Source organism: Bubalus bubalis, chromosome 21, assembly GCF_019923935.1.
Source record: "Bubalus bubalis isolate 160015118507 breed Murrah chromosome 21, NDDB_SH_1, whole genome shotgun sequence".
NCBI classification, from domain to species: Eukaryota; Metazoa; Chordata; class Mammalia; order Artiodactyla; family Bovidae; genus Bubalus; species Bubalus bubalis.
The window spans coordinates 30459321-30474878 of NC_059177.1; the positions used below are offsets into that span (position 1 = coordinate 30459321).

Genomic DNA, 15558 nt, shown 5'->3' on the forward strand with positions numbered 1-15558 from the left:
TCCGTAGGGTCACAGAGTCAGACACGACTGAAGTGACTTAGCATGAATGCATGCATTACACATTTTCATCATTTGTTCTTTCTTCAGTGGTTTGACTAAAATTTCTTTCATGTTCATACAAGATCCTCAGTCTTTTCTGTTCCTGTGCTTCTATCTTTAATTCTCTTCTTTGCTGGGGCTTTTGTCTGAAATACTGTGAAAAGGCTGGCGCTCTTTACGTGACTGTGTAATTCGATATATCCCATGTTGGGTCTGAAAACTATGTTCTACACATAAATGACTTTTCCCTTCTTCCCAGCAGGAAAATTGCAAGGATTCCAGTAGCTAATTTTGAGATGTATAGAGCCAGCTCAGTAAACATTTGTTGAAAATTTAACTTTGAGTCCTATGCTTTCTCTTGTTGAAGTGCATTTATGAGAACATGCTCATATCAGAGTAGTTTCTTTGTGTGTATGAACTTTTTTTAAGGACACTTAATAGTATGCCTTTTGCTTAAATGAGAAGCTTATTGTGTAGATTCTCTGAGAATTGAGTATTTGAAAATCAAATTCCTGCTCTCCAAGAATTTGATGAAACATGGTAAATTATTTTAACAAATATTTGTGGCTCTGGAGTTGCCATTACTCTGATTTTCTTGGCTTGATCCCTTTTGGTCTTAGATGGACCTTACCTTTCTCCTCTTCCCCACCATATCTTTCTCTGCACATTCTTTTCACATTCATCTCCACACCTTCTGTCTGCCTTTCCAACTAGTAGCCAGACCCTTCTTTGCTTACCCTGGGAACTCTGACGGTAGCAATTAAAATATATAACACTTCCCTTTCCTACATTAAAAAGCAGTAAAACCTTCATGTGAAATAACTAAGGGGACATACATAGTAGGAGGAGGGGTTCTTGCTCCTGCAGGCACCTTGCAGTGGGGACTATTTTTCTTATATGATATAAATGAAATCTTCACTCTGCCCACTTGTACACCTACGCATGTACTGAGCGTCTCCAAGGAGACAAGGAAACCCGGAGTCCAGTGATGGTGAATCCTCCTCAGAGACAGCAGGCTGGAGTCTCAGGCAACTCTCCCAGGCGTCTTGGCTTCCAGATGCCCCTCTCAGACAGCCTCTCTTCCCGAGGCTCTCGCAGGCAGTCTTTCTCGAACATGTCTCTCCCTTCCCAGACGCAGTAGCCCGTCCACTCCATCCGAAGGGCTGGTCGTGGTGAGTTCACTAGACGGAAGGCTGCTGAAGGGACAGTAAGGGTGGGTGCAGCAGGGAGCTGGGACAGGAGGGGTCCATCTTTCCCAGGATCTTTTCTTTGTCACCCATTGATTTATCTGTGCTTCATTTCATTGCCTCCCTTTGCACCTCTTAGATACAAAGGCAGTATACAACCTTCCGTAGCATCTTAAAAATATTTCTTGTGACCACACTACAGTCATAAGCTCAGTGTAATGAGATTGTCCTTTGAGGAGAAGTAGTCCTCTTGCTGATTAAACATTTTTAGTAATCTTTTGGTGAGCATATACCCCTGACCACTTGCATTGCCCTTCCCCTGAGTTGAGTGCATGGGAACTCCCACACCACCTTGCCTTCCCCCGCTGCACCCCGTGTCTCTCTAACTTTTCTTGGAACTGTAAACACTGTTTTCTTATGTAAATGACATCTGTTCCTCTTTGAAAAATATACTACCATCATAAGCCCATTTTTCACACTTTCTAAGATTATAGTGTCAGATCTTTTTGATATGTGGACCACATCTTTGTTTGAATCTTCCAGGCACAAATAATTGTCGTGTAGAAACAATTATTGATGTGCTCCCCAGTGAATCTTGTCCTGTCTCTAAACTCCAAGCACATCATTTAACAGACCTTCTCGACATCATCTCCGTGTGCACCTTCTTGGCTCTCAGCTGAATTGATTCGGATAGCCTAACTTGCCATGTGATTTTCTAGCGAAAGGTCTGCAAACTTCTGGTTTCTGTTGCCAGCCCTGCTGTCCTCTTTGGAAAGGTGGAGCTAGATGTTATTCCTAATAAATCCTTTGTCAGTGAATGACCTCACAAAGGTTTATTGGTGATGTATTTTTATTTTTTTATTTGAGCTTTTTTTTTTTTTAAATAGTATCTCTTATTTTTTTTCACTTTCTGGCCACACAGCATGTGGGATCTTAGTTTCTTGTGCAGGGCTCTAACCCACGCCCCTTGCGGTGCACGCATGGAGTCTTAATCACTGGACCACCAGAGAAGTCCCTTTATTTGAACTTGAGGAAAGATTGCTCAGTCATGTATTCTGCCCTTTGGAGGAACCTCCTTTTTTTCCTCTGGCATTAGCTCTAATTGCTAGCACCTCCCCAGTTTCTACCTTTAAGTAAAAACTAGCCCATGGTATACACTCAAAAGACGCGTTTGTTTTCAGCGCAGTTTTGTTCACAGGTGTATAAGGTACCTTTTGAGCTGACTTAGAGGTCAGACTAAGTTTTTTCTTACATAGTCCATCAAGGTCACCTCATTTTGATCTTCCTTCACGAATACCTTTATCTGCAGGGTGGTCCACCACTTACTTAGCTTTTGCTTTTTATTTGGGCTCAGATGAGGTGAAAGTGTTACTTTCAACTCGAGTTCCCAAGCTCCCTCAAGAATCGGAGAAGGATGAAGGTACCTTTGAAAAGAGCCCTTTAGTGTCTCTGAAATTCCTGACTTTGCCCTGCTCTTTTGTGGCCTCTCTCTGCCCTCTTTCCTCCATGTCCCAAGCATTAATACTCTACATTGCATGTCAGATTTATGATATTAATCCATTGTCTGCGTAGATGGATTGCTATGCTTGAGGAATTGCGGATGAAATTGGCAAAGAAAATGTATCCAAATTCTGGAAAGTTTTCCAACTTAGACTGATGGGAAGTTTGATTTGCTGTTTTATTTGCCCGGAAATGGAAAAGTCAAGATCTCATCCTCATGTGTCCTTCCTGGAATCCTTTTTTGTGAAGGAGCCTCTGAACCTGTGTAGTAAGATGAATGTTTTCCTTTTATTTTTCCTTCTAGGCGCTTCAAGTGGCAAGACAGCTTCTTCTCCAGCAGCAACAACAGCAGCAAGTTAGTGGGTTAAAGTCTCCCAAGAGGAATGACAAGCAGCCAGCCCTTCAGGTAAGTAACAAGTCATTTTTTTTTTAAGTTGATGTTATACACTTTGGGATAGCTGATAAACCATTTAGAAGTGGACTGTGTTGAGAATTGCAAATCATGTAAGGAAATCTTCTGCAAAGGAAAAGTGCATTTTGTTTTTGTTTGTTTAATAGTAGCGCATGACACTTTGGGAAGAAAAATGTCTGTTCAACCAACAGTTTTGTTGTTGGGAGTAAGAAAATCTAATGAGACAATTTAATCGATGGCTGAGGAATTGTTGGCATGGGTGGCTTGTTAGGCTGTGTGGCTTACCAATGGGGAAAAGTTCCTAGTACTCACATATGTCACTCATTCTCTCGTGATCTGTCTAGAATTGGGACACACACACACGTTACTTCAGTGCAGTGGTTTTCAACTGGAGTGCTTTTACCCCTCAAAGGACAGTGGGCAGTGTCTAGAGACATTTTTGGCTCTCACATCTTGGGGGGGAATGGGTGCTTCTGGCATCTAGTAGGGAGAGGCTGAGAATACTGCTAAACCTCCTGCAGTGTACAGGACAGCCTCCCTCAAGAGAAAACTAGTCAGTCTAAAATGTTAATATTGTCAAGAACTTACTTGGCTTGAGGAAGATAGAGTATTTTCAATACACCTAGTATTGAGTGTAATACATCCTCTATTCTTCAGTGGGTGTTTCTCAGATATTTCTAAATTATTAATAAAAATCAGCAAGCAGTCTGTATGTAAAGACTAGCAGCTTCTCATTTCAGAAACTTTAAAGGCAGGAGTTAGCAGACTGGAAGGCGTGAGTTCACAAATATCTACTTTCAATCTTTGACTTGAAGCAGAAAATGATCATAGACATTTCAGAGAAACTTAACTCGGTGTATCTGTGCTCACAAGCAGGACAGGGAAGGCACTTGCAAATACCAGGCAGCTCATCACTACTTTCAGAGCTAAGAGTGGGCACCCCCTAAATGGGAAACAATATTGAGTTTCCCACACTGAACATTCTAGAAAAGAATTTATAAGTGGAAGCTGGTTGATGCTATAAGTTGATGCTGATTAAGATGACCGCAAGGTCAACCCAGAATCTAGCTTGGGTTGACTTTTTTCAGATCAGAGAGAACCAGGGTACCAGTCCCTAAATTATCCTACAAAGATCAAACTGACCTTGGACCACACGTTCTAGTTCTTCTACATCTGCCTGTAAATTGTCACTGTCTAGGGCACATTCAGCATGATATAGAGGCACTTTCTTGGCACAGTTGAATCATAGTGTGCATTGATTCCTAACACTTCTAAAAGCAGTGGTTTGGAGAACCACCGCCAACCCATATGCCTTTTCGTGAGTATGAATGCCGGGGACATTTTTAATGAGGTCCAGTGCCACTGAGGTCCCGTGTCAGGTGCTATAAGCAGTGCTTTGTTGTGCCGATGTCTTAAGAACAGCTCTGGAGGATGAAATATGACTGTGTTGACCTTTCAGCTGTGAGCTTATTTGTCAGGATTCAAATAAGTTGAAAGGATCAAACTGAACAGTTTCCGTAGTCAGACTGGGAATTGTGTTTCAGAGGTCAGCAGTGGAGGCCACATTGCAGATTCCAGAACATAGCCAATTGTTGGTACATATTAAAGTACTGGGGCATCTCCTGCAGACAGAGACACAATTAAAATTCTAATTTATTAATGTATACAGGGAGCTAGCCCAGCCTGTCACTCAGTGATTCAAATGACTGTCCATTCTTTCGGCCTCCCCCTCAGAGCTCTCACAGCCTTAAAAATACTATGACTCCTCTTGAATTTATCAGATCTCAAATGCATTGGGAAAATAACAATATATTATTGTTGGGGGGCACAAAATTTTACATATAGTAGTGTTATTGTTGGAGATCATTTTTAAAAGGACACACAAAAATGGTCTAATAAACTGCTCTTCAGTGTTGAGTTGTATTTTTTTGGACCAGACTTATTTTCTATTTACTTTTTTAATTATATAAGGCCTATTTAGATAAGCAAAGGGCAAGATGAATGAAGTTCCTTTAGGGCTAAATATATGAAGTCAAGTTTTAGGGGATTTCCTTTGGAAGGCATTTTCCCCTTCTTGCCTGTTACAAGGTTTTTAGCCACCAGAAGAGTATGACACAGAGAGCTTTGTTTTTCTTGGCAAAGGACAGTATCAAAACCAGCCTAACACATTCTGCTGAGCACTTCAGTCTGTAGGAAAAGCGCGGGACAAGGGGGCCATGTTGGATGCTGAATTAGCTAAAGACGATGTTCCGAGTCCTTTCCTGTCCCTTCAGTGAAAGAACTGACAAGCAAAGAATTTAGACCAATTTTAAGAGTTGCTTCAGGGGGAGCGGTTGACCTGTGTGTGTGTGTGTGTGTGTGTGTGTGTGTGTACACACCTGTGCATAATAGTCTGTGTCTCCTCAGCTGCCTAGTAGGGTCATGCAGATTCACGTAGTTTTATTCGATCGCCTGGCCTTCCACAAACAGGAAACATTTTCACTAACCGAGGCCACATGGCATGTTACCTTGCTGTAAAAATACGTATGTAGACTTGGTGATTCATGGAAGGAATAACCTTCACATTTAAATATGTCTTGCCAAGCCATGTCCTTGCTGGGGCATCTCAGCCGGAGTGGCTCTGACATGAAAGGGAAATCCTGCAGCAGATCCTAACAGTACTCCTCTCTGATCTCATTACCCCCCCCTACCTAGACCTATTTTAGTGAATTTCAGATCTTCCGCACAGAGGAAGGCTTGACAGGGAAGAAGGATTTGATCTGCTGATAGCTTGAGGAAAAAAAAAGAGAGAAACCCAAATCCCCAAATATACTGTGACTCATATTTTAAGCAAATCTCACACTTCCCTGCTTTATGTTTGGCAGCGCTCTCCAGTTTCACAGGCTGATGATACAAACAAAAGAAAATGGAAAGTTAAGAGGAGGTTATAAGTGGTTACTCGACAGAGATCACAAAATGTAGTCAAACATCATTGATCTGGACTAATTTCAGCAAAATGAGAGTAAATAAGCGAGACATGACACTCTTTGCAGATACACGTACTGAACTAAATCTGAGTGGATCGCGTTCTTGGGTGACATTGTAGTTTATTGTGAAGGCATGAATCGGATACAGATACTGCTTCTGAAGTTCTGGAAAAATATTCTACTTAGGAACCTAAATAGCTCCTTATTTGGTCTATTAATTTGCTTTGCAAATTTTTTTATGAATGGTATGAGTGAAGATTGGAAATTGTCCCCATCATAAATTCAGCCTCAGAAGGATTTGAATTAATTAAATGCAACTCAGCGAATGTTAGTAAAACAGCTACAACTTGTGGGACATGAGGCTGGTGATCAGAGCTGCAGACCTGTCTAGGAGACAGACCCTGCCTGCAGGATGCTTTTGAGCTGTGAAAGAATTAACCAGGTTTTGCCGCAAGAAGAAAACTGTGTGTGAGTAAAAATAGAAGGCTTGCTTTTATAAATATTTATCTACTTCTGAAGATAGCTAAAACAAGTGAAATAAATGCTTAACAGTGCAGGTGTGCTCATAACCTCGAAAATGTGTAATTTTACTGGCTGAAGATTAATTTGTGAGTAGATGAGCAATTTTATTGATCACATTTTGGAACTTTGACCACCGTTTCTGGGTAGTAATTCATTTGGGTTCTTTAAGCATTTTAGTTGTTGGCACGAGGACATAAACTGGAAGGAAATCAAATGACACATTTTCTCCTAAGAAAGTAAAAGTACATGTGTATTCTGGCAGCATTCACATTAAGAAAGAAAGTAAACCTTGTGTGTTGCTTACCATGGAGAGCTGACCACAGTTTCAGGCCATATATAAAGAACTTGAACTTGAAACCAGTCGCCTGATACTTTTCTCTCCTGCCCATCCCCTCCTTCCAAGTTTATCTCATATGCAGGCCCTTCATATAGGGGGCTATTTCACTGGTAGGAGAGCTGGTGGAATCAACTGGAAGGTCAGCCTTTTTCATCCCTTTAGAAGCTCAGGATTATAATGAGGACTCTGGGTTTTAAGTGGAGGAGGTTAAAATGCAAGATTCAGCAGGTGTTTTTTTAACATTTTTATTTGCAGTTATATAAAACATGCTTTAGGCAGCATTTTGCTTGGCATTAATGTCACATATAATCTTAGTACCTCATATCATTTCCACGTTATTCACTGAGGAATAAATTGGTAAGAGGAAACCTTTAAAGGAAACTATGATTTTATGTGGTAGATACTGAAATGGAGTGGTTTTGAAATAACTGACCCTTAAAAAGTATCCCTATGCAATGAATTAGTAAAGCGTGTAATTCAGGAGAGGGAGGCAGATTTTCTTTTTTAATGTCTGGAGTTTTCACTGTCTAGAATTGGTATCTCTGGCAGGAGATTGACAGAAAGTATTGAAATTTTGGTACCTTTTAAGATTTTGTTGCCACATGACTTTGGAGAATCCTCAAACCCCCAAAAATATGTTGTGATAAGAAACAATAAGAAAAGATGTTTTTAAAAAGTTATTGATTCTTTCAGATTTTGCACACCTTTGAAAATATGATAGAAACAGGGCCTCTTTCTAGAAAAATGCACATGCACACAGAATTTTGCATCATTACGAAGGTTTCACAAAGTTCAAGAAGTCCATCTGTTTGCCAAGGTTCAGTTATCTTGCTGGAAAAAAATTATTATTTTTTTTCCAAAATAGTGTTTTGTCCTTGGCACCAAACCTCAAACCTCATGTGAGTTATGTTATAATGAGGTCCCTCGTTTTTGCTAATTCAACTTCAGCTGTATATAAGGTGACCCTGTGTCTGTCCAGAACTGCCCTAGTCTGTGCCTGTTAACTGAGTGGATTTATTAATAACTCTGACTCTTAAAACTATCCCAGTTTGTACATTGAATTATATGATACTTGCTTACACGGATCTGAACGTTCAAATGTAAGTGTCATGCTAACATTTGAAGTGTAAGTGTGTCTTTGTCACCACGTGCACATGTCTTCATATGCAAAGATAATTCAGGTTCATGAACTAGCTCCATAGCTCTTTTGTAGTGTAGGGAGTATCATGAAACCGTTCTATGGAGGAGAAAAAGTGGAACTTCAGAGAGGTTAAGTGACTTGCTACAGAGCACACAGACCATGACAACGCAAGGCTAAGAAGCCAGGTGTCTTAAGACTATAGGCAACCAGTATGCTACCTAGAAGTTAATTATTCCTTCTCCTTCAGTGTGTATTTACTCAGCATCTACTGACTGCTATGTTTTCCATCAATAAACACATTTATTATTTTTTTCATATCGTAAGCAAAAATAAAACTGAACCAACAAAAACTAATCTCCACTGTAAATATGTAGATTTCAATTAAGAGACTAAGACTTGCATAATTATCCAAATTGTCGTTCTGTGGACGTGTATGCACGCACACACGTGTGTAGATATCACAGCAGTGAACAACAGCAGAGAAAAGTTATTTCTTATTCTCCAGCCTGAAGTGCCCTAAGAGCTTCCATGTGCTGGAACATGGAAATGGTATGTTATAATCATTGTTGGGGCGAGGAGGTGGGAAGGAACATAGGGGAAAAAAAACATACTTGACTGGTCAAAAATGTGTAAATTGCTGACAAAATGGCACGTGTAATTAAGAGTGCTCCTACCATTTTACCTTGTGGTTTACACCTCTAGTGTTGAAAAAGAGAGCGACTCCCACCTCGCTAATTACCATTATCACTGAAATGCTAGGGTTGGAGTCATTAGTTCCATGTGCATTTAATTAGAGGAAGGCTGAAATTGGATTTAACTTATTACTTTTTCATGGATCACTTTCTTGTCATCACTTCAAATTGGATTGCAGCCCCAGGTAACTAATTATGAGAGCCACAGGATCAAGAGTGAAAAAAAAAAAAAAAGGTAATTAGGAATAACACTGTTGGACCCTTGCTGGTCGTCCACTTGTGCTTCTGGAAAAGGGAGGGAGGGGGGGGAAAAAAAAACAGTCCGAGCTGTATTTTGTAGTATTACAGATTAGGGAGTTAGAGGTATGGATGATTGCTGAGCATCATGGGAGTCTGTCACCACCCATAGTGGTTTCTATGATATACAACTGAGTTGAAGATGTCAAGTCGACATGGTTCCACAGTCAGCTCCCTAATACCTAGATTAAACTTGTAAAAGCAACAGATTGCTTGTAGGTATGAGGCATCTCAACAACTGTGTCCTCTGCGGCCTTACATATATGATTACAACAAAGCTGTCAAGATGCCTCTGAGCCAAATACAGAATATTTTAAGTACAGGGAGTTAGAATTTAATGAACATATTAATGTTCCAGAAACATCATTCATATCTGACAGGAAGACATATCAGTCAGCAAAGCAGTAAGGTTTAGGGTTTGTATATCGGGAATTTTTGTCAAAGTTTCCAGCCGACCATTTACTTAACTTCTTGTTTGTTCCCCAACCCCCGCCCCCTGGCCCACCCCAATGTTGTGGATAGGCTTGCTGACGTTCTGTTTCTCCTTCCGCCCCCATCGAAAATACTTTAAAACAAATGATATTGTTTCCATGTGCAGAGCAGAATTCAGAACTGCAGGCAATCAATTTTATTGACATCGTCTGAAAAAAATGTTGATGACAGTTGGAGGATGTGAAAGGATTGGATTTTTAAAGTCGCTGGTACTAACCGTGGCAAAAAAAAAAAAAAAAATTGAAATGCAATCTTAAAAAAAAAAAAAAAAAAGGCCTGTGAAGTAAACTCTCCTAAGAAGGGCATCTTCTTTGGTAGACTGTGATGGGATGGTGAGAAATCTTGATATCAAGCCTGATGGTTGCCATGATGCGGGGAAGAAAACTTCCCAGAGAAGTGAATCACCAAGCAAAGATGGCTCGAGTTTCCTTAAGTTGTTTAAAATTGGTTTTAATGTTCTGTTAATGTAAGCAAATAATCATGATTCAGTCTTGGGTGACTTTCAATCCTGGGTAAGTGAGGCTGGCTCATTATTTTCCAAGGAGTCTAGGGAAGTGTAGACCGTGATGTGCCCACCCAGCAAACGCCAGACCATGAATATTCCCCAAGTGAGAAAATTCTCTTCCTGGAATTATGAGTCCTTTTCCTGTGTGAACCTTCTAAGCAAAATCTCAAGAACCAAAATAGTAATCATCAAGTCTAATGCAGAAAATTAAAGCTTTTTTTTTTTTTTTGGAACATCTTAAGTTGATTTAGAAATTTTGTACACAATATTCGTCTGTGGTTGAAAGGGGCCATACTGAGGTCAAGTGATGTAGTGTTTTCCATTTTTCCATATGAGCCTCACAGTGTGTGATAAAAGCAAACTCCTTTATTTTGTAAGTCTGCAGGAATTTCTGATGAAGTGCAGAGGTCACGTTCCCTGTCAATTTGAGTAGCCAGCATTTTTTAACTACTGTTTTTTCTTCCTTTTTTGTGTGTGTCTTTTCTTCCCTGCCCCCACCTCACCAGAAACCATGACACTTTTCTGACACATGAACAGTGAAGTCCTCCAATCTGAAACTCATTAGCACACAGCATTGGACCCTGTCCAGTGGTTAGAAAATTTCCTGAAGCCTAGAATAACAGCATTTGGTGCAAGCACCATGGACCAGAAGTGACAATGGGGGTAGTCGAGCTCCCCTGGCGCCCTGCCCAGTCAGGAAAGCCAGCTGACCATGCAACCCAGTGAGACAGAGGTCGTGCACAAGGGATGGGCCAGAAAAGTCTGGTCCTTAGAGAGAGATGCTTCTGAAATCATAAGGCAATATCTTTTTTCCCCTATGCTGATTATTTCAATTGAGTTGGAGGTATTTATCAGCATTCGCTGTAGGAACATGAAAGCAAGCAATTAGAGAAGTCGGATGAAAACCAATTTCTACAGGATGATATTTTGTACTTCTGTAACTGTTGGGTATTACACAGTCTATGGGTTTCATTCATTCATTCATGTATTCAAACTTTGGTTCTTGAACCTCATTATCCAGATAACAGGACCTAGAGGAAAGTCTTGCCCTAACATTAGAAAAATTATGCAATTCACCGTGGTTCAGAGTAATTGAAGCCAGGTTTTCAGACAGGAAACTGAGTCCCAGAAATACAGCAGTAATAATATTTTCTAAAAAAACAAAACTTAGATTGTACTTCCCAGGAGCCAGCTACTAAACAATGACTGGATGAGGGTAGATTCCATGATTATTCCCATTTTACAGACGAAGAGAGTAGAACAGAGAGAAATGAACTTGCCCAGGGCCAACAGTTGACAGTGGCAGAGCTGGGATACTAGTTCAAACAGCCTACCTCCAGACTCTGCTTCTGTCCGTGTCATTCTCCCTTCTCTCCCTGGAGGAAAGCCTCGGCCTCACAAGCAGAGACAATGAATGGAATGAAATCAGAGTTGCTGATGCTTGTCACTAACCAGTAGACCACACCGTCTCCTAATTTGGACATATGTTTATGGGCATATTTGAAAAATAGTGCTTGTAATTGAAATATGCACTTTCTAAAGGGAAATGACGCTTGGGAAAGAGAAGAAAGACGGGTATTACTCAAAGCCTGCAGACAACTCTGCAAGTAATTGTCTAAAGGCAGCCGTTGAAATTGAGAAGCAGTTTGGAAAATGTACAGTTTGGGAAATTTGTGTACCGATGTAATTACGGTAGTTGTGAGTTGATGTCATGCCTAGTAACTGTTTTTGTATTGCTTGGGCCTTTGTTACTGAGCTGTGATATCATGAGCAAACTATTATAAACATAGCATGGATATAGCATGCTTGTGTAACAAAAGATCGGGAACTTTTATTAAGTTTGTTTTCCTTGTCATATTGTAAAAATTTATTATGTGTACTGTGTATATTAGAAACAGATTTGGGTAATTCTGTCTAAATGAAGTCATCCTGGCTATTTCCAGACTGTCTGTTTTTGGTTGTGAATAATTTTCATACATCAGATGGTTGTCATATTTAGTCGCTCTCAAAATTTTAAAGAGAACATATCCCATTTTGAACTTTGGGTGGACTTGAGCTGCCTTGCCATTGGAATTGTTTGAGTTAGAAATTATTGCCCAGTAAATTACAGAGGCTGAATACTCGTCATTTCTAAAGGGTCTAGGGCTGCTGACTTCTATTCATAACTTTTCCCCCTTCATCAAAAGAACAGATTTTTAACTACTTAAGTAGTAGAATTTAAAGCTGCCAGGACACAATTGGGCAAGGCCTGCCAGCCCTTGTCCTTTTATGTTACATCCCATTGAGGAAATTCGGTAAACATTCAAACAGACAGAGCCTAGCATTTATTGGTGTTCGTGGTAAAATGTGGATTTTTAAAAGGGTAACTCAAAAACTGTGGATGACTCAGTCCTTCCTAGCTGTTCTCCTCTAGTGCCTTCTTTTGCTACCAAGCTTTTAGAACCTGAATATTCTGTCTGCTGTTTCCATCTTTTTTTTTTTTTTTTTTTTTTTTCCAGTTTCCCTCCTAACCTCCCCCAAATCTGGCTTTTCTGCTCATTGTCTTGAATGTGATTGTCACCAAACGCAGGGGCCGTGTTTCCATCCTTACCTCAACTTGCCTGACTTAGTAACCTGTGGTCCTCTGGCTGACTCTTGTTCCTGGAAATTGCCTTCTAAACCTCTTTAGTTCAGCACCCCCTGGTCCCCATCCCATCCTCTTTTGGTCCGCGATTCTCTTCTGGAACCCAAGTTCATTCCTTTCCCGAAGGTCAGTTCTTTGGATGGTCTCCAGTAGTGCCTCTGTCTGTTTGCTTATTCTTGTGCCTCTGGACACATGACTCCACGCCTGTGTGTACCCCTCTCAGCTGCCTGTCCATGGCTCTCTCTTAGCTCACCCTCACAGCCATTTAAGTCACCTCTAATCCGACTGATCATTTTTGTTGCCAGGCCCTATTAGTCAGACTCATGCGTCATCATCGACCTCATCATTTCCCTCATCCCCACCACGTTATCAGAGCTGCCATTTTTCCTTCCATTTGGCATATCGTGTCCATTCCTTTCTCTGTGTTTCCCCTGCTGCTCCTTCGTTCCAGAGTTCAGACCTTCAGGAAGGATGTGCTTATTAGCTCTTGGCAAAAACCAGTTATTTATCCTACTCCACACCCTCAGAGCATCTTCTGGTCTTGGTGAGGATCTCAGCCTTGCTGCTTTCAGCTTTTCCTGCAATGCCATGTTATTCTGTTCTTCAAGAGCTTTCAGTGATCCACTCTTAACTTTCATACACAGTCTACACTCTTCACCTTCTTCTGGTTTCTTAGTTTTCTAGTCTGGGATTAAATCAGATGACCTGAGAAGGAGGTTGGAGTCCTCTTACTGGAGGGGGTGGGAAGTCGGTTCAGAGCCATGGTTCCTTCTGTTAGGAGATGGTCATAAGCACAGTCCATCTGATAGTGTTTCTAAGCCCTCCAAATCCAGGATTCCAAATATGGCTTGTTCTAACCCTTGCCATTTAGGCAGAAGGCCCTAGTGATTAAATTGTGTTTAAGTCCAAGCAAATTATATCTCTGTTTTCTTCAGAAGGAAATTAAAAGCTATTTGATATGCCATGTTTTCCCATATCTAAATTCTCTCTACGTCACCCCATGATTCTTTTTCATTGATATCTGTTGCTGTGGCCTAGTGGGTTGCTTCCCATCTTCTCTCAATGAAGGATCCGCAGTCAGTTACTCCCTTGTCTGCACACCGAAGAGCTGCTCCATCAAACCTAATGAGGCTGTCTTTAATAAGACATCGGTGACATTATATCTGGTTTGTTCTTTATTTGATAGTGTAATGTAACTGTTGTTTATTCTAGAAATAAAATTAAGAGTTCAAACCACATAGAATAGACAGAGCTGAGAGGTTTTGTTTCATGTAGATCTGAAGTGGCTCTGCCTAGAATGCTGTTTGAAAGATTCTTAAACCACATTGGCCTTTGTAGGACCACCGTGATTGATTAGCCATGTCTGCCATGGGCACTGGAGTTGGGAAGAGTGGTATGTGTTCCTTTTACCTACCAAGGCTGACTTATCGACATAGTCTGTGCTGATCACATAGCAGAGTAGAGAAAGACCTGGGATTATTTGTTTCTGCAACATCTAATAGATCCTGTGGCAACTACTAAAATACTATCTAAAATTAAACATGCTCTTTGTGTTTTCCTCATATCCTTATCTGAGTTAGCGCAAACTGTGTTCTTATCCTGAACCTCTACTTCTTTGTGGTCAAAAATGAACTGTGATTTGTCTTGAAAGACACAGGATCTTGAACACTGGCTCATCATATAAGCTCAGCTGGGTGGTTGAGAGTTACAGAGATTTGTGTTTCAGAATATGGTGAGAGGAGGCACAGAATGATTAATAGTATGGTCTCCGGTGTCAGGCTCCCAGGTTGAAGCCCTAGCACTACCCTTACTGCTGTGTGACCTTGGAAAAGTAGCTTAAACTCTCTGTATTTCCGTTTTCTCATCTAGAGAATGTGACTGATTACCTCACCTTCCTGAAGGCAGTTGTGGAGATTAAATGATTAATGCATGAAAAGTGCTTGCACAGTGCTTTGGACACAGTAAATTCTCAGAAAAGTTAGCTCTTCTCATAATTATATAAACTCCTTTTAAAGGGAAAATGAATACCTGTTAAGCTTCAAATTATATTTGAATTCAGTTAAAATAGTCCCTTTTCAGATATACATTTTAGCAGTGCAGCAGAGGCTCTCCTTTGGCTGGTAGTCAGTTGTGGTTAACCAGACACGATGGGAAGACATCAGACTTCCCATCTGTAACATGGGGATGACCACATGCCTGACCTGTAGAGTTATGAAGATTAGTTGAGTTACTGCATTACAAATGGCCTAAAACAGTACAGAGTACACAACAAATACTCAAATATTAGCTATTCTCATCATCTCTGCTACTATTGTTATCGTTATTTCTTGACGGAGCATTATTTTCCTAAATGCATCCACTTTGGCGTAAATGAGGGTCACGCTGTTCTGAAAATCCCATCCTGGTCTCTCTCTTACCCTAGTTTTCCCAGAATTGTATGTGAATTCATGCTCTTTTGTCTTAACAGCCAAGGAGATAGTGCCTAGTCTTGTATCTTGAAGCTGTGGTATTCTGCACTCTGCCTGGCACAAAATAGGCAATTCATAGATATTTCTTCCCTCTGAGTTAGTGAATGGGTGAGTGATGAGTTAATAAATGAGTGAAACATCTAAGCCAAGAAGAAAGGAAAACTGATACTGCTTTAGTTGAGGAGGTTGCAGACTGGTCTCAAGTTCATAAACCTCTAGGAACATTTCAAGACCATAAACACAGAATTGAAAAGAAACCAGTGTCAGTTGTGCCTAAATCTTCCATTGGGTTGATGAAATGAATGTTGCCAAGTAGGGAGTGAAAAATCACAAAACTCCTGCAGTGCTGTTTGACTGCCCTTAATGCTGTGTGCTCA

General features: G+C 40.6%; 1 protein-coding gene across 14 annotated transcripts in view; it reads left to right on the plus strand.

The window, feature by feature from the left end:
• Positions 1–15558, plus strand: part of FOXP1 (forkhead box P1) — a 625706-nt gene that overhangs the window by 470082 nt on the left and 140066 nt on the right. For all 14 annotated transcript variants that reach the window (XM_044933847.2, XM_044933846.2, XM_044933848.2 and 11 more), the window contains one exon: positions 3031–3132. In XM_044933847.2, the coding sequence (XP_044789782.1) occupies positions 3031–3132 (102 nt within the window). The remainder of the gene's footprint in view (positions 1–3030; positions 3133–15558) is intronic.